The 17581-nt window shown below is 45.7% G+C and overlaps 1 protein-coding gene, 1 long non-coding RNA gene and 1 other non-coding gene across 5 annotated transcripts; all 3 read left to right on the forward strand.

Annotated features, from left to right (window-relative positions):
• Nucleotides 1–568: 568 nt before the first annotated feature.
• Nucleotides 569–7918, forward strand: LOC135252243 (uncharacterized). Of its 2 annotated transcripts, none has more exons than XR_010329369.1 (2): nt 569–921; nt 7055–7918. It is a non-coding gene; the product is annotated as an uncharacterized LOC135252243 (long non-coding RNA). The 2 variants fall into 2 exon arrangements; XR_010329368.1 differs by lacking the exon at nt 569–921 and adding an exon at nt 6457–6685.
• trnag-ucc (transfer RNA glycine (anticodon UCC)) lies at nt 1748–1819 on the forward strand. Its single transcript has one exon. It is a non-coding gene; the product is annotated as a tRNA-Gly (tRNA).
• A 3698-nt stretch (nt 7919–11616) lies between the features above and the next one.
• On the forward strand, nt 11617–14964 carry LOC135252244 (protein fem-1 homolog A-like). 2 transcript variants are annotated; one of them, XM_064330107.1, is made up of 2 exons: nt 11617–11762; nt 12920–14964. In XM_064330107.1, the coding sequence occupies exon 2, from the start codon at nt 12966–12968 to the stop codon at nt 14820–14822; it is 1857 nt and encodes a 618-aa protein (XP_064186177.1). In that variant the 5' UTR covers nt 11617–11762; nt 12920–12965; the 3' UTR covers nt 14823–14964. The 2 variants fall into 2 exon arrangements, with proteins under 2 accessions (XP_064186177.1, XP_064186178.1); XM_064330108.1 differs by lacking the exon at nt 11617–11762 and adding an exon at nt 11808–12776.
• Nucleotides 14965–17581: the final 2617 nt, after the last annotated feature.

The following is a 17581-nucleotide window of genomic DNA, read 5'->3' on the forward strand; positions in this document are numbered from 1 at the left end:
GATCGTACGCATGTTTCCTGAATGAGGCCCAAACCTATTAAGAATTTATGGCAGGTTTGATAGCAGCTCTTGCATAATTCACTCAGAAGTGCATAAACCTACTCACAAAAGTGAAAGGGTTTTTTCACCCCAATTTTCATCCCAGAATTTAAATTACCAGTTGCTATGGGTTCCTGGTGTTTATATCGATGATGCCAACATGCCTTGAACTTGAATTGGTGATGTCTAGGGTACAGGCGTCAGTCTGAAGTCACGGCAAGCACCGACTGAACCACTCGGACGAATCTGGACTTTGGTTTTCTACTGTCTAACCCAGTGGTCTCCAACCCTGGTCCTGGAGGGCTACAGGGTCTGCTGGTTTTCATAGTGATTCTAGTGTACTTCATGAATCAATTAGAGCAGTTGATTACACAGTTAACTCATTACATTACATTACAGGCATTTGGCAGGCGCTCTTATCCAGAGCGACGTACAACAAAGTGTATAACTCAACTCACCTGGTGTCTTGGGCCTCAATTGGGTGCTGATTTTAAGGTGAAAACAAAAACCAGCAGACCCTGTAGCTCTCCAGCACCAGGGTCGGAGACCACTGATCTAACCCGTTTCTAACTAGTTTTAGGACGGGAGCAGAGTTGGTCTGAATTGCCACATCCAGTTGGACCATAGAGTGTATTGGATCCGAGTATTGGACTCATAAACAGGAGATAATGATTGGTCAGAGCTCCGGGTCGGCTTGACAACAAAGGGCGGACTCATCTTACGTTAGTGTCAACCATAGAGCGTATATAAATCAGAGTTCAGTGGTGTCAACGTGATCGAGTAGCGAACTTTTCGGTAAAACTAAGGCCCCGACGCATGTCTTGAACGTTTGCCTGGCCAGCTCAAAGCCGCAGTGGATGTATGATCTGTCAGAGATGCACTGTAAGTAAATCCTGCATTAAAAAAAAAAAAAAAAACTCATCACAACACAACGTAATAGCCCACGTTTTGCACGTTTATGCGGAACGAGCATCACACAATGTGCATGGAATGGTCTCTGCTTTTCTAACATCGACCCCGATGTAGGCCTAGCGCTTATTGCAGTGCTACGCGATTCCGAGAAAACAATGTGTTGAATGTGGCTGGTTGCCATTATTAACTACAGAACATGGAGGACATCGACGTCCATTGATAATGCTAATGAATATGTCAAACTCATTACCTCGCACCAAAATACTATCAGCAGTTAAGTTGTTTTAGCAAGCAAATAAATGCTGCTTTTGTTCGTTTGTTGCGTATCTAATTATTTCCCGGTATAAATTCCAAACGCAGGGTCGTTCGGTGGTTTACTCAAGCAAAGTCTTAAATTTGGATTTGACAGAAAATAAAATTTGTCTTTGCTGTTTTAAAATCAACATTAGACCGACTTAAAATTGTAATAACTAAATAATATTGCGTCACGTAGTTTCAATGCATTTTTCCCCCAATAAATATTTATTGTATGGCCTAAATAGCTGTTTTTATTTGTTGCAGTAACGTTAGATGTTTTAGTTTTTGAGGAAATAGTTACTTGGAGTTGATTGTGATGGTAATTCAACCTTGAAAACATCTAAGGCGATTAGGAGGGACCATTTGGAAATGTTACGATTACGATCTGATCATTAATAATATACCTCACCGTCGCCTGAAATAGCGAAGCATATATATTGTATTAACTGTAAATATTGCAATATATGGCAATTTTTTTCGACCCCCGTTTTCGTGTGCAGCGTTGGTGGTATAGTGGTTAGCATAGCTGCCTTCCAAGCAGTTGACCCGGGTTCGATTCCCGGCCAACGCAGACCACTCTTTTTTCACGGCTATTATCCAATAGGCTGGTGCCGGCTTTACGTCTATGTAGTGCACTGTTCAGCTGTTCAGTGAGTGCACTACATGGGGCATTGGTGCGATATCTAGCTGTGTAAGTATCATTCGCGCTCTGGTTGGGCTTTAAATGAGAATGGTCCCTCTGCAAACCACTGTAAAGCTGGCATGTTGCATGCAGGCTGAATTTATGACAGTTTGAAGGCTGTAAATTCAATTGAACTGAAGAAGTGAGATGAGTAGTTTTGTGCTTTTGGCCAGCAGACTAATATATTATTTCACAGTTTCAAAAAAACATTGACCCCATCTTGTAGACACAGTGTATTCCTTCGGTGGCCACAAGGTGCAGTGTTTTGCTTTGCGTCTGACTGAATTGCGCACAGGCACAGTTTCAATACAAATCAGTGCAGAGTGCACTTTGAGTGACTGCGCCAAAATATTGAGCGTACCATAAAACTTGAGTCATGAGCTATGTCCATAGCTCACAGGGGAACACGGGTCTCCTGCCTGCTCGGACACAAAAGGCTAGATTGCCACACCTTGTGACAAATGCATCAGCATGTGATTTTGAAGGACTTTGTTCCTGGTTGATTTGTAATATTCTTTGAAGTTTGTTTTGCACTCCAGTTGGGAGGAATGAACACGGTGTTTTTATATTAATGTGTTTTTGTCCCCAATATCTGTTCTTCCCCAAATCACATTACCGCAGAGAGTGATCACAGTGGGTGGTTTGTCCTTTCAAACCTCAACCACCCCCATTGGTTTGACATTAAATACTTCCTTCATCAGGTCAGCCATTTTCATATGGAAGAATGGCTATTGATGCAAAATAAATTTTCTGTCCCTCATCAGCCCATATCTTTTCTGGCTGGTTTATTCTTTGTGCATGTAGAATGTGGTTTTCTCCTAAAGAGCTGCTATATATTTCTGGTCATAATTATGTGAGCACAAATACTAAGAAGAGACATGAGAAGAACTCCAGGGGCAAAGGTATTCACGTAAGAAAACAACATGAGTCACTCACTGTACGGGTGGGGACACATTATTAAGTCATACACTGGTTCTTTGTTGTTATAGTAACACAGCACACTGCAAGTCTACACACTCCACCATTTTAATATGTAGTTCATAGATACATTCATTTGCCCATCCCTGAGAGGAATAGAAACAAAACTGGAGATCCGGCCATTTTAAATGCTTTCATTGTAATTTCCAAAAATAACCTTTTTTTTTTCCTTTTTCCTTTTTCCTTTCTCTGAAATATGCCCTTGAAAGCATACTTTACAAGAGCACTATCATTTATTGTGTAGAGAGAGAGAGAGAGAGAGAGAGAGAGACTTGGACATCTTCTGAAATACTATTGAAGCATTTGAAGCAAAAGCATTTTATGGAAAGTTACAAAAAGACAGGCGGTATTTGTGAAATATAGAAGGTGGGGGAGCGGGGCGATGGGGGCGGGCGGGGGCTTCTCAGGTTGACGATGGGACAAATAAGCCCAGCGGCAGATGTGCACGCGTGTAACATAACCTACCTGGCCTTTCCACTTCCTGTCTCTTCCTCACTATTATTAGTGTTGTGAGCTCATGGTCTCACCCTCGCCTCTTTGCCCCTTTTCCCTGTCGTGTCCGGTGCTCGCGGGCCGTGGCCATAATGAAACGGATCCCTGTTTGTGTGCCGCCCCTCCGCTCCTTCCCCTGGCCATCCGCACGCAGCCCGCATTAGAGCTAATGGCTGGAGATGGCTGCCATTTTCCGTAGCTGCATCTTCACAACACCCCCCCGCCCCACCCACCCCCACCCCCCCATCCCTCGGGCACCGCTCTCCAAGGACCATCATCATCGCCCGAGCTCTTCCTCACGCTCCCCATGGGCTGACCGACCGCGCGGCGCTGACTCTGGCTGTGAGTGGCTGCTTCCTCCAGAATGGCGGACAGCCACTACTGGTCAGGAGTAAGGAGTACGCAGAGAGTCACCGCGCTGATTGTTGTTTTACCGCCATCTTTTTTTATCGTAGTTATATTTGCTGTGAACGTCTGAGATGGAGGAGGGCTCGCTTAAGAAAAGTGAATATATACACGTACATACACGCCTGTACCACCTGTTTATGAATCATTATTAACGTAGACTAATTTTGCCATATGTCTGAGAATTAAAACATGGCTACGTAATTTTATTATTTATATTATTATTTAATCTTTATTATCAAGGGAAGTGCAGTTCATGAGTATTTGGACAGTGACAAGATTTTTGAAAAAGTGAAACAATGTGAGATGAAATTGCGGACTGTCTGCTTTAATTTTGTGGTATTCCATATTGGATTAACCATGTTGGAGTTACAGACATAGTTCCCCCATTTTAAGGGACAAAAAGTAATTGGGCAATTGGCTGCTTATCTGTTTCTTGACCAGCTGTGTTGCATCGTTAGTTCATGCACAAGAAAGCTAACAGAAGGTCAAAAAAGGAGTCTGTTGCCGTTGTCTCTCAATGTGAGGATCAGAGAAGAGTCAAAGGCAGTGAAGCAGATCATAATGGGGCTGAAAATAAGAATAAATCAGTATTTCAGTCATAGCCATAACAGTGGGTGTGTCAAAATCAAAATTGTTCAGAAGAAAGAATGCACGGATGAGCTTTAACAATAGCAAATGACCTGGTAGACCACAGAAGACCACTGCAGTGGCTGACTGAAGAATACTTTCATTTGCGAAGAATAACCCCTTTTCAACTGTGCAACAGATCAAGGTCACTCTCTTGGATATAGGCATAGAAACGCCACATGGCCAAAAGTATGTGGACACCTGACATCCTACATCTCATCCAAAATTATGGGCTTTAATATGGAGTTGGTCCACCCTTTGCTGCAATAACAACATCCACTCTTGTGGGAAGGCTTTGTACTAGATCTTGGAGCAATGCTGCAGGAATTTGCTTCCATTCAGCCAGAGGAACATTACTGAGGTCAGGCACTGATTGGGCCATTAGGCCTGGCTCACAGTTGGCTTTCCTATTGATTTCCCAAAGGTGTTGGATGGGGTTGAGATCTGAGCTCTGTGCAGGCCAGTCAAGTTCTTCTACACTGTTCTCGACAAAACCATTTCTATATGGACCTTGCTGTGTGCCCGGGGGCACTGTCATACTGAGACAGGAAAGGGCCGGTCCCTTCTGTGCTTCTGTTGGGGAAGCACAAGATCATCTAGAATGTGATTATATTCTGTAGCATTAAGATTTGCCTTCACTGGACCTGCAGGGCCTAACCCAAACAATGAAAAAGCCCCAGGCAAAGGGGTGTCCAGGTTACCGTGACAACACTCTCTGGTGATGGTTCAAAATAATACCAACATTTCCCTTAGCTAGGGGCGATTGTGCCTTTAGCTGACTGGTAGCGCATTCGCCTGTTGAGTATTTGGGCGAGTGAGAGGTTACAGGTTCAAATCTAACCCTAGGTGAGTGCTTCTCACTTGTTACACTTGCAGCAGGACAATGGGCCTCATTCACGAAACATGCGTACGATCATATTTGATCGTAAACTGCGTGTAAGAACGTTTCCAAGAACATTTCGCCATTAGTCCCTTTTTTTCTTATCTGTATTTGTTCACGGCTGTTTCCTTATGCTAATCACATGAACAGGATTGCGCATAAAATTAACAAACAGCCAGTGTTCATCATCTCATACACCTGGGATGTGTACAAAAACAAAGATCTGCAAATTGCGTCATGAATCCCAGAATAAGAATCATTTTGTGAATGAGGCCCAGTGACCGCAGACAAACTACCAAAGCCACCATGGAGATTTTCAGGGGCCAAAAAGTGGTTTATTCCTGACTGGCTAAGTCAATCACATGACCTGACCCCAACTGAACCTGCCTTTCACTTTCTGAAGACAAGACTGAATGCAAAAGGCCCAGAAACTAACAGAAAGTAAAGATGGTAGAGCATCAGCAGGGAGGCTGGCCAGCATCCGGTGTTGTCTGTGGGTCACCGGACTGTGGTAGCGACAGAATGCAAAGGGTTTACAGTAATAAAGCCAGATATTAAATACGGTGACTTTATTTTAAGTTTATGTGAATTCGTCCAATTGCTTTTGGTCCCCTACTATGGGAGAACTGATTACAAAAAATGACTCATTTCTATCTTGTTCACCCAATATGGATGTGTGTGTGTGTATATATATATATATATATATATATAGTTTATCCCCATATTCATTGTTGAATTTCAAATCCAATATGCTGGAGTACAGAGTCAAAACAACAACAATTGTGTCCAAATACATACAGAGTGCTCCATCACCGTGTGTGCGTGAGTGTGTCTTTGTGTTTGTGCGTAGCCTACGTGTTTGTGCTCGCGCGTATAAGTAAAGGTTATTTGTAATTGTACAGTAAAACATAATCGATATCGTAATTTGCGTAATTATGTACACAAAGAGTAAACACACTCCATAATTCGATGTTTATACATTGAATAATAGATATTGAATAATTTCAATGTATTGATTATTAACAATATTCCCATTAATACTCCGGCTATTCTGACAGCAGCATGGTGGCTATGAGGTAATCGGCCCATGTAAAATAAAAGCGAAATCCCATTGGTTGCTTTTTAAAGCCGTCCTCCATAACAATCCGTCCCTTCCCTGCGTTTTCACCGTATGTACGAAAAACGAATCTGTCTCGAGGCACCTAGTAACATCACTTGAAAAGGTAATGTTACGTGAATATTTAGGTGGGGCTCTGGGCAACATATTGGCGTGTGCCTCAGTCGCGCCTGAGAGACGAGCGAGAAACGAGAGCGATAGGAGATGCTTAAATGGTTTCAGAGTAACCTGTTGATCTCGTCATGGAGAAACGGTGAGTCAGGCATCCATCTGGAGAGAAACCCGGGCTTTGACATGGCTGTCACGAGGACTGAGTTAGCTTGTAGTTGATTTTTTTTTTTGCCAGCGGAATCTGTGCTGGGTGTGTGCCAGAATACAAGTAATTATGTTGGCTATGAAAACTGAAAATCGTTTGTGTATCAGATTTTGGACTTTTGGTCTTAAATGTTAGTATTAGTATTATTATTGCGATTTGCGTCATTTGCATCGTTTTACTTTTTGTCGACAGAACTTAAACATCGCCGCTTGCCTTTTTTCGCACGTTCTTGTTGTTAACGACTCCGGTAGTAATAAACAACCTATTGCTATGACCATTAATGTCCTCTAACTTTCCCCACAACAGCTAAACTTTCGATCCAGCGGCTGATCAACGAACGACGAGCGGAGGGTTCAGCACCTGCCGGTTTCAGCACCTCGTACGGCGAACAGCTCCCAGACCCAGATTCAGTGCCGTCACTCAATTACGGGTTTGTCAATATGGTGAATTTTATTGACATTTCTGTTATACTAACTATATATTCACAATATATATTTTTGGAAATTAAAAGAAAGGCTTACATTTATCTAGCGTTTCTGGAAACATCACGACCAATGTGTATTTCGGCAAAATGCATTTCTTTTTTTCCCTTCGCATTAGGTAAGAAAAAATAAGATTGATTAAGCAAGACATGTGCAGTCAGCAAGGTGGTAAAATACCATTTTATAAAGGCATTTAAAACCTTATGTTCCCAAAAATGCCGACCTTTCACTTAAATGTATTGAAATACAATTGGCCTGTGGTTTTTATTTCATTATTAAAATTTTATAGATTAGGTTATAATTCGCAACCTTGCATATTATTCTTATTGTTGCGCTGTCATTTAAATTCATCATTATCGCACAGCTGTCTCTGACATTTGTCGTGGACAAACTCAAATTTGTCCTTCACGTTCTTTACTGGACGTTAATGACGCAGACATTCGCTTAATTCATGTGAATATCTGTAATTGTATGGTTTCTTCGTTGTGGGGCTATCATTGTAGTATCTATGTGAGTTACTGTAGAGAGATAAATTACAAACTAAGCACTTACCATTTAAGCTCCTTTCAGTAAAAGATTCATCCAGTGTGTACATAATGTTATCATGTCACATAAAGACATTAGGCTACTGCACTACAGTAACGTCAGAATTATCATTAATTTCACACGGTGCTTGCCATTAAGAGCACTAAGAGATGTTTCCAAATGGGAAATAAGGTCCCTAGATTTGCACTGACCCTCCAGTAACATTAACTAAGAGCAGCAAGACCAGTGTTGCCGTGCCGTGATCTGACACAGAATGCAGAAAGATTATTGACTGCAGACAAATAATCTAATAGGCTATAGAACCATTATGTTGTTTATTTATTTAAATGAAACCCGTCTCTCCCTGCACCCCAACCTCATGGATCGCCTCAGAATTTGTCTGCAACCCCAGACCCACCCTTCCCTCCCCTCCCATTTCGGTTCCTCTTTCACTCGAACCCTCCACCACTGCTAACCACCGCCAATCTGTTTTTCTTCCACAGTCCGGTTGCATAGCTACCGGCTGTATCCAGAAAAGCCTGGAGGAGAACGGGGGGTGGGGGGGTGGGGGGGGTTGGGGGGCATTCAGAATAACGTGCACGTCTTGTTTTCAGCAACACAGACGGGGGCACCGAGAGATAAAATGAAGATGAGCACAAAAAAAGCAATTATTTTCACAAACAGCATTAGCAGCAACGTTATAGGTTGTTACTGGGAGCAGTAATCTGTGTTCATCATTATAATGTCTTCACTTAATTGCTCTGGTGAATGAACGTGTCAGAGGAAGGTTACATGTATCTTAAGGGGAAAAAAAAAAAATCCAGGAGACTGTTAACAATTGATCTGATTATTATTTGCTTCACATGGATGTGGATATTTTGGCGGCAAGAGAAAAATACTGGTTTGGTTGCTTTCACCTTTAATGGACTGAGAACCCATTGTATGAGCCTTCTACCTACAGGACAATGTGGGAGTGCTATTTATAATGTCTTGACACATGCCATTTTAATCTTAGATATGAATACGGTGTGAACCTCACATTAGAATCTTATCTCAAAGTACAGTGAAAATCAACCCTCTAGTGCATTTTTTTTCTTTCTATATACATTTATACGCCGATGATCAGACTGCTTCTGGCTCTTGGAACACCAAAAAAAAAAAAAAACATTATCTTGCAATGAGAAAAGTTTTTGCATAAAAGATGTTGTTTTTTTCGCTGTGATATTTGTCGCCAGGGGGGATCCAGAGCGCATGGATTTTCCGGTAGAATATGCAGAACCTGTTCCGGGGCCTTGGCTTCCGGTGGTAAATGAGGATGTTTTAATCACGTATCGGTGGACTCAGACACCCCAGGGGCGGGGGAAGCGAGCGGATTGGTGCAGTCAGTGAAGAAGAGCGAATTGCCCGAGCTGCTGAATGGAAGACTAGTGATTTTGTTGTGTGACTGAACAGAGATGACAACAAATCCCAGTCTGCCCTCCGGCATGGGGCTGTGGCCACGCCAAGCAGTACGGGATGTGTGTGTGTGTGTGCGTGTGTGTGTGCGTGTGTGTGTGCGTGTGCGTACGTGTGTGAGCGTGTGTGTGCATGCGTGTGTGTGTGTGTTCGTGTGTGTGTGTGTATGTGTGTGCATGTGCGTGTGTGTGAGTGTGCATGCGTGCATGTGCATGCTTGCACCAAGCATTGCAAGATGATTTGATGTGTTTGTTTGTGTGTGTGAATGTGCATGTGTGTATGTGCACCAACCATTATGGGATGATTTGATGTGTGTGTGTGTGAGCGTGCATGTGTGCATGTATATGTGTACACGTGTGCGTGTATGTGCGTGCATGTGTGCCTGTAAGTGTGACTGGCTAAGTGATTGAACTGTGATGTGCTGAAACATATTAAAATATACAGCAGTCACTCAGCTGATGCAGATTGTGGAGATTCTTAGTTTCCATTCACAACCAAACGTATATTAGTGAATCTTAAGGTTTTGTGACTGACGTGTGGTATGTGTGTCCACATGTATTGCCTTGTCCATTAGCAGTCCTAGATTACTCATTATTAATTCCCATTAACACATCTGTCCCGACTGGACAGATCGTTTCCAAACACCTCTGCACCTTTTTTGTATCTGGTTGAAGTTCAAATTCATTCCAATGCCAGTCATCCTCCAAAATGGAAGATTAAATGGGTAAGTGAATGAGTAATACTGTTGACTTGTTAGATTCTGGCCTCCTGAAAGGCGTGATTGGTGGCATTATAATAAAGTGTAATTTTCAACAACAAAAAAAACCGAACTTGTGGCCACTTCTATATTTGCTGCTTTATGTAAGCTGAAATGAGTGTCTCATGCTGTCTCCATTTTGACTAAAATTGGTTCCTTATGCGCTGCAAATTATTACCTGCCGAACACTGTGACATTTATATTTGAAATGTGCCGTTAAAACTCAGGTGAAACACAAACTGGAAGAGGGTCAGGAGGGGCGGGTGCATGCAGAGCATGCGCGGTCATAAACCATCTGTATGATTTTCATTGGACAAAATTGCACTGCTCCATGATTTTCATTGGACAAAATTGCACTGCTCCGTGAGCATTAACCAATGAATGAACCAATGAAGACCATCCCTGCGTTTGATTGACACATTCCAATGGTTCTCATCACATGCTTGGCTACAAAAAACCGAAAGCATTACTTGAGCATATAGAATGAGAAAAACATTTGATATGAATTAAAATTAGGGACGAACCATGGCCACAGTAAGTAACAGATGGGTCATAGATCATATGACAGATTAAATTAATCTGGGGGGGGGGGGGGGGTGGCATTGTGGCAAAGGGTTAGGTAGAAGGTGAAATTGTGGGAAGTTTTATTGACTGAGATTACACTTATTAAGTACAAATGTATAAATGCATTCAATTTGAACCGTGTTACTACAAAGAACATCTAACATATATATTAATATATATTTCAATATAAATATTTATGCATTATTTAGCATAATAATGTGAAAAACTGGGTCAAATTATATATTTTATATAAATTATATAATTATATAAGAATTTGCCAGAGCACCACACAGTAAAATGTCCAGTGTTAGTTCAACTGTAAAAGTGTACATATGAGTCCAATAGGGACCCATATGTAGCTACTCTGAGAGTTGAATTAACACTGAACACTTTACTGTGCAAGTTTAAGTTATTGCTCTCTTTTACGTTTGTTAATAAGAAAGTTGGCCGTAGCCGTGAGAAATATGCATTACATTCTGATAAGATATCTTTTCGATTATTGTCCACGACATTATTTAGAAAACACTGATTGAATTGAAAATACAAAAACGCAACATTTAGTAACAGTAGCCTACTCTATTAACATCGCGTTCAATGCCACGGATTCATAAAAAACAATTTTTACCATCTGTATAAAGCATATTCTGTTCAAAGTCGACCCATGTACGCCTTGGACTAACACTCACGTGAAACCCTCCCGCGAACTGTTATAATGTAAAACAATATCGTTTCATTGTGGGCCTACGTGCACTCCAAAAACTGTTCCCACCAAGAAAGTAAACCGTTTCTTTAAAGAATTTAATTCCGTCTCACACCTTACGAATCACATGGTCATAATATGTAACAAAAGTAGACAAAAGCGTACGGCTAAAAAAACTTTAAAAAATATATTGGATAAATCTTATTTACGAGAAAAGTAATCAAACAGTAACATGTGTCGTGGGCTTGTGTCATAGGCTAAACGAAATAGCCTATATTTAACCCCAGGGGCCCTGTTCTTTTGCAATTGCCAATTAAAAAATCTGTTAACTTCATTATCCCGTAAGGCGCAAAACGATTCCGACTGGTCTTGGATCAGCTGGATCAAACCTGATCTTAAACCGCTGAAATCAATCCAGGGTCACAGTTTGGTCGCACAGCTGTAAAACACATCGGATAGCCGGGCTCTCATCGCCCTAGTTCACGTTACTAATTTCAAGGACTACATCGCTCGAGTCACAGAAGATTAAAGGTATCACTGCAAGCTTCGGTTAGACGCTGTTATAGGCTATGTTTTCTCTATTTTGTTCATTCGTCTTGAGACTTCAAGTTCCTGAAACAAGCTAGACTAGCCGATTCCTTTGCCTGGGGTGGTAATTTCCATCACTTTGGCTAAAATATAGACTGAGCTATTTTTTCCGACCAGAGCAGTATCGACAAGTTCAGTCCTCAGTGCTCTGTAGGTCAGTGCAATCTTCCCAACAACATAAGCGTCGTTCATTTTTCATATCTTGGCGTTTTCTTCCTTTTATAGATTCCATCAAATAAATTGTCATGTGATTTACTGTTTATATGGGCATGAACAAGCCACCGTTTCTCCAGTTAACGTTCATTCTATTGCCAGTAAGATTTCACCGGTCTCTGTGACAACCTCACAAATTATTATCTCTAGCTATAATGCAGCACTCTGTAGCAACTTTTTAAACGCTAATATCAATCAGACGTTGACAGTGCCGCCCTGGCAGATTTGTAGCGCGAGGATAATTGATTAGCGCCAGAATAGCAGGTCTAAGATTTATTGATGAACTGAGTAGGCTATAGCTTCGGAACGGTACGTGCAGAGCCAATACATTCTCCTAAAATAGCCGTGTAATATCGAAGACCTCCCCTCGATTAACCTAACCCACCCAGCCTAATTTTAGCCTACTATATAGCTGGCCTTTTTCATCAGTTTTTTTTTTGGGTAAAATTCTCTCCGGGACATTCAAAAGCATAATTCAACGAGAAGAACAACAGACTCGCCATGCAACGTCTAAAATCAGCGTCGCTACTGAACTGTCACGAAATTCTGACACCCAGAAACAAGGGCTTGTTTTCTGAAAACTACAAGTCCCAGTGACCTCTGGCAGCTTAAAACACGGAGGCGGGCCGATCTCGCGCAATAACATTGGGGAAATGGTGTACATGGCACGGCAATGGTGCCGTTGAATCCAATGTCATATCTGCTCTCCGAAGACTACAACTTTCGCGATGCTCAGCGAATATGGTAAACGCAGACCTGTCAAACGTAGAGGACGCCATTTTAATCGCAGCCTTAAAATGGCTGGAAAATGCAAGCCAGCAGTGGGAGCACGGGAGAGGGTTCTGTTTTCCCATTGAATCAGCGAATCCTTCTCTCGTTTTTCACAGATGACACGGGTTTAAATGGCCCCAGGCCGTGTCGGATGCCGTTAAAATGGATATTAAAACTGCGGTTTTCAACGCGGCTCGAGACGGGAAGGTGAAACTTATTCAGAAGTTGCTGTGCAACAAAACTCCGCAGGAGTTGGAGGCGCTTGCGGAGGAGAAGACGCAGGGAGGCACGCCGCTGCTAATCGCGTGCCGGTACGGTCACCTGGAGGTGGTCGACTACCTTCTCCAGCATTGTAAGGTTAATGCGGAACTTGGGGGTTCGGTCAATTTCGACGGGGAAACTATCGAAGGAGCCCCACCTCTCTGGGCAGCGTCTGCCGCGGGGCACCTGCCGGTCGTGCGCAGCCTTCTGAAGCACGGCGCGTCCGTCAACAGCACGACGCTGACCAACTCGACCCCGCTGCGCGCCGCCTGCTTCGACGGCCACCTGGAGATCGTGCGCTACCTGGTGGAGCACCGGGCGGACATGGAGGTGGCCAACCGGCACGGGCACACCTGCCTGATGATCTCCTGCTACAAGGGCCACAAGGAGATCGCCCGGTTCCTGCTGGAGCGCGGCGCGGACGTCAACCGGCGCAGCGTGAAGGGCAACACGGCGCTGCACGACTGCGCGGAGTCCGGCAGCCTGGACATCATGAAGATGCTGCTGAAGTGCGGCGCGCGCGTGGAGCGGGACGGCTACGGCATGACGCCGCTGCTGGCCGCCAGCGTGACGGGCCACACCAACGTGGTGGAGTACCTGGTGCACCAGCCGCGCACGGCGCGCCCGGACCGCGTGGACGCCCTGGAGCTGCTGGGCGCCACCTTCGTGGACAAGAAGCGCGACCTGCTGGGCGCCATGCGCTACTGGCGCCGGGCCATGGAGCTGCGGCAGCCCGGCGGCCGGGCGGGCGCCCTGGCCAAGCCCGCCGCCGCGGGGCCCCCCGTGCCCGCGTACGACCACGCCCGCGAGGCGGCGACGCCGGAGGAGCTGGAGGCGCTGATCGCGGACCCGGACGAGATGCGCATGCAGGCGCTGCTGGTGCGCGAGCGCGTCCTGGGGCCCGCGCACCCGGACACGTCCTACTACATCCGCTACCGCGGCGCCGTCTACGCCGACTCGGGCAACTTCGAGCGCTGCGTGCTGCTGTGGCGGTACGCGCTGGACATGCAGCAGGGCAACCTGGAGCCGCTCAGCCCCATGACCGCCAGCAGCCTGCTCTCCTTCGCCGAGCTCTTCTCCTTCGTGCTGCAGGACCGCGCCAAGGGAGCCGTGGCGACGCGCGTCACCTTCCGCGACCTGATGGCGGTGCTCGGCAGGAGCGTGCGCGAGGTGGAGCGGGCGGTGGCGCAGCGGGACGGGCACCCCGACGCGCCCCAGTTCACCAAGGTGCTGTCCATCATCCTGCACCTGCTCTTCCTCCTGGAGAGGCTGGGCGGCGGCCCCGAGGAGGAGCACCAGAAGAGGCAGGCCGTCTACCGCCTGCTCAAGCTCCACCCCCGCGCCCGGAACGGCCACACCCCTCTGCACATGGCGGTGGACCGCGACACGACGGCCGTGGGGCGCTACCCCGTGGGCCGCTTCCCGTCGGCGGCGGTGGCGGCGCTGCTGCTGGAGTGCGGCGCCGACCCGGACGCCCGCGACTCCGACAACAACACGCCCTTGCACGTGTGCGCCGCCAGCGGCAGCCCCGACATCATGGCGGCGCTGGTGCGCGCGGGCGCCCACTTCGACGCCACCAACGCCGCGGGCAGGACCGCCTGCGAGCTGCTGGAGGAGCGGCACGGCGGGCGCCACGCCATGCCGCCGCTGGCCCACGTCACGCTGCAGTGCCTGGCCGCGCGCGCCATCGAGAGGCACAGGCTGCCTTACAAGGGCCTCGTCCCGCGCGAGATGGAGGCCTTCATCGAGCTGCACTGACCTCGCGACCTCTGACCTCCGACCTCCGCCCGTTTTTTTGTTTTTGTTTGTTCCCTCCTCTTTCCTGTCAGAGGGGTGTGCACAACGACGGCCAATTTCACGCCTGCTCTCTTGCCGCTGAATTTTTATTTTTACAAAAATTCTTCCGAATTTGTGAGGCAGAAAGAGCCTGGTGGGCTGTAGAGTACGTTTTGCATTTTGGGGCTTGACATCGGAGGAGGGTACACACACGTTGTTGTTGTGCGCAGCTGTTTGGAAAATGATGCCTGGGTAATCAATAGGAGCCAAAACTGGCATACATACACCTGCCCCCCCCCCCCCCCACCCCCGCCCCCCGAAATGGAGCTGTGCACCCCTCTGCTTTGCCCTGTTATCGGTCCCCTCAGGCATTTCACCGAGCCCCCCCGATCTGTAATGTGATAGCACTTAAACCCACTCTTTGCCAAGTCATGTTAATTCACTCGTAAACTATTTTTTATTGTATTTTATTTTAATTTTTATTTCTCCCAGCCAAATTAAAAATAGAGACATTGTGAAGCGCTCGGGTTGGGGTTGGGGTTGGGGTTGGGGTTGGGGGGGGGGGGGGGACGGGCTGGGAATAGCCCCCTTAAAGTGCGGACAGACCTCTAAATTTGATTTAAGGTCTTATTCTAGCCGCCGCCTCTACGATTTCCTGCTCGGCTGACGCAGCGTATGCTTAGCGCTGCTCGTTGGCGTGCCATTCGACACGGAGGCGAACTCGGAGAGGGTGCCCGTGTGCCGCACAGTGCTGAGCTAGGGGAGAATCCGGAGTGGGGTGCTTTTCTGTTTTGGTGTCAGATGATGCATCCATGTGAGGATACGGAGTTGTTAGGGTTGTTTTTTTTTTTTTTTTTTTTTTTTTTTTGGTTCTGTTTTTGCAATTGAATTATTGTATTGCAGGAAAAAAAAATCAGTCTAACTGGCTCCTTATTATCTCTGTTGTGTATAAGCAGGGCTGCATTTCTGATTTATCATATTCTCCCCTGATCCCCCCCCCCCCCCCTTATTACAACATGTGAAACAACATGTGCAAGTATTGAAGTGCCAGAATATCTTAAATTTCAGTTAATGCTGAGTTATACGGATTTGGATATGTTGCCTCGTACAGCCTGCAAGCTTAAATCACCATAGACCCAGCATTTGGACTGACCACTTCTACCTTAAATATTCTTCCCCAGTGTCTCGGATGTTTGGAATGTTGGAGTATTTCTGCATTCTATTTTTGTTGGCCTGGAAACCTGTGTGGCTGTGGTTGGGGATGGGGGGTGGGGGCTTTGTAGAACAGGTGATTTTTACACCACAAGGGTTTGATTTAGGGCAACCTTTTAGCATCTATGGAAAAACCATGGCCACATCAGATTCTTCTCCTTAGATAACCTTAGATAAGTCATTTATATGGTTTTGTTGTAAAGGCTCAGTCTGTCCCATCAGACTACACTGACATTGATGGACAGGCCTGGAAGGCAACTGAACCTGCCTCAGTCTTATTTGGTGATTTTTTTTGTTTGTTTTATTTGACTATATCATGTTCTTTTTTTGTTGCTAATTTTCTGCATTTAAAGCACTTTTATGAAAAACCCCATTATTTTATTGTGCATCTGAACTTTATAGAGTGCTCAGTACCTCATAACAAGTCCCCCTGTATAACAAATCAAATGATTTAACTGTCAGGAACAAAAACCCAAATGAGCCGTCTGAATAAAACCCCTTATCACATGACAGCTTGTGCATTTCCTTTCGCAGCCATGAGTCAGAGTTAGAGGTGGTGATTTGACCAAGATAAAATAATCACTAATGTGTCATCTAAGGGTTTTTATAAATACCAGCTTTCTGGAAACGTGGCCATCCGAGCACCACGAAACCAGAGGTATATTCCAGTGAACAATTTAATACAAGTTTTCAGGCCTTGAATTTTATCCTGGTAAACTAATAGAACAAAATGGAAAATATAATCTCTATAATAATATCTGCCTGGGAAAGTGTTTCATGAAGCAGGGTAGTTGGCTCCAATGGTGGTCTAGGATTTTCCGGTACTTAGTAGAACGGTGAACCTATTCAGTATTGTGTTTGATCTTTCTATTGTTTTTTTTGAAAATTCACCATGGGAAGGTTGGTTCCCTTTGTGGTGCAGACGCGTGAGGGATGGTTTGGGTTATGCTGCACTTCTGTCGCCTCAATTCAGGAAGTGAATTTAAATCCAAGCAATTCATTCAAGAAAGCGTAGAGCATTATGGGAATATTTTCTAATTCATCATCGGTGGAATTCTGCTCCTCTTCCTCCTTTTCAGCGTGCCTGCTCCTCTTCCTCCTTTTCGGCGTGCCTGCTGCTCTTCCTCGGTGACGGGACACGTGACGACGGGACACGGGGCCTTCGGGGAAATTGCTCGCTCGAGGATGTGCTTGGGGTCGTGCCCCCCCCCCCCCCCTCCCGAAATCGAGCACGGGGACGCGGGGCACATTCTGAGCCCTGACCCGGACCCCCCGCGATGGCCTTCTAGAAAAGGGCGTGAGAGGGTGTGGCTTGCTGGAAGGGGGTTCATCCCGCTGTTTGTGTTGAATTTGGAAAGGGGGGTCAGAAGTGCATTGTAAAATAGATGGCAGCAGCAGCGGGGGGGGGGTGGTTCACCTTTGATTCACGATTGCGCCTGAGCCTCTTTCGTTTCCCCGTTAAGGCGCACGGGTTCGAAACGCTTTGCCCGCGGGAGAGCAGAGGGCGCTCCGGAGGAGAGGCACAGGGC

Source organism: Anguilla rostrata, chromosome 4 (genome assembly GCF_018555375.3).
Source record: "Anguilla rostrata isolate EN2019 chromosome 4, ASM1855537v3, whole genome shotgun sequence".
In the NCBI taxonomy this organism is placed as follows: Eukaryota; Metazoa; Chordata; class Actinopteri; order Anguilliformes; family Anguillidae; genus Anguilla; species Anguilla rostrata.

Bases quoted from the DNA above. Each gene is read 5' to 3' on its own strand.
- LOC135252244 (XM_064330107.1), top strand. From the start codon at position 12,966: ATGGATATTAAAACTGCGGTTTTCAACGCGGCTCGAGACGGGAAGGTG.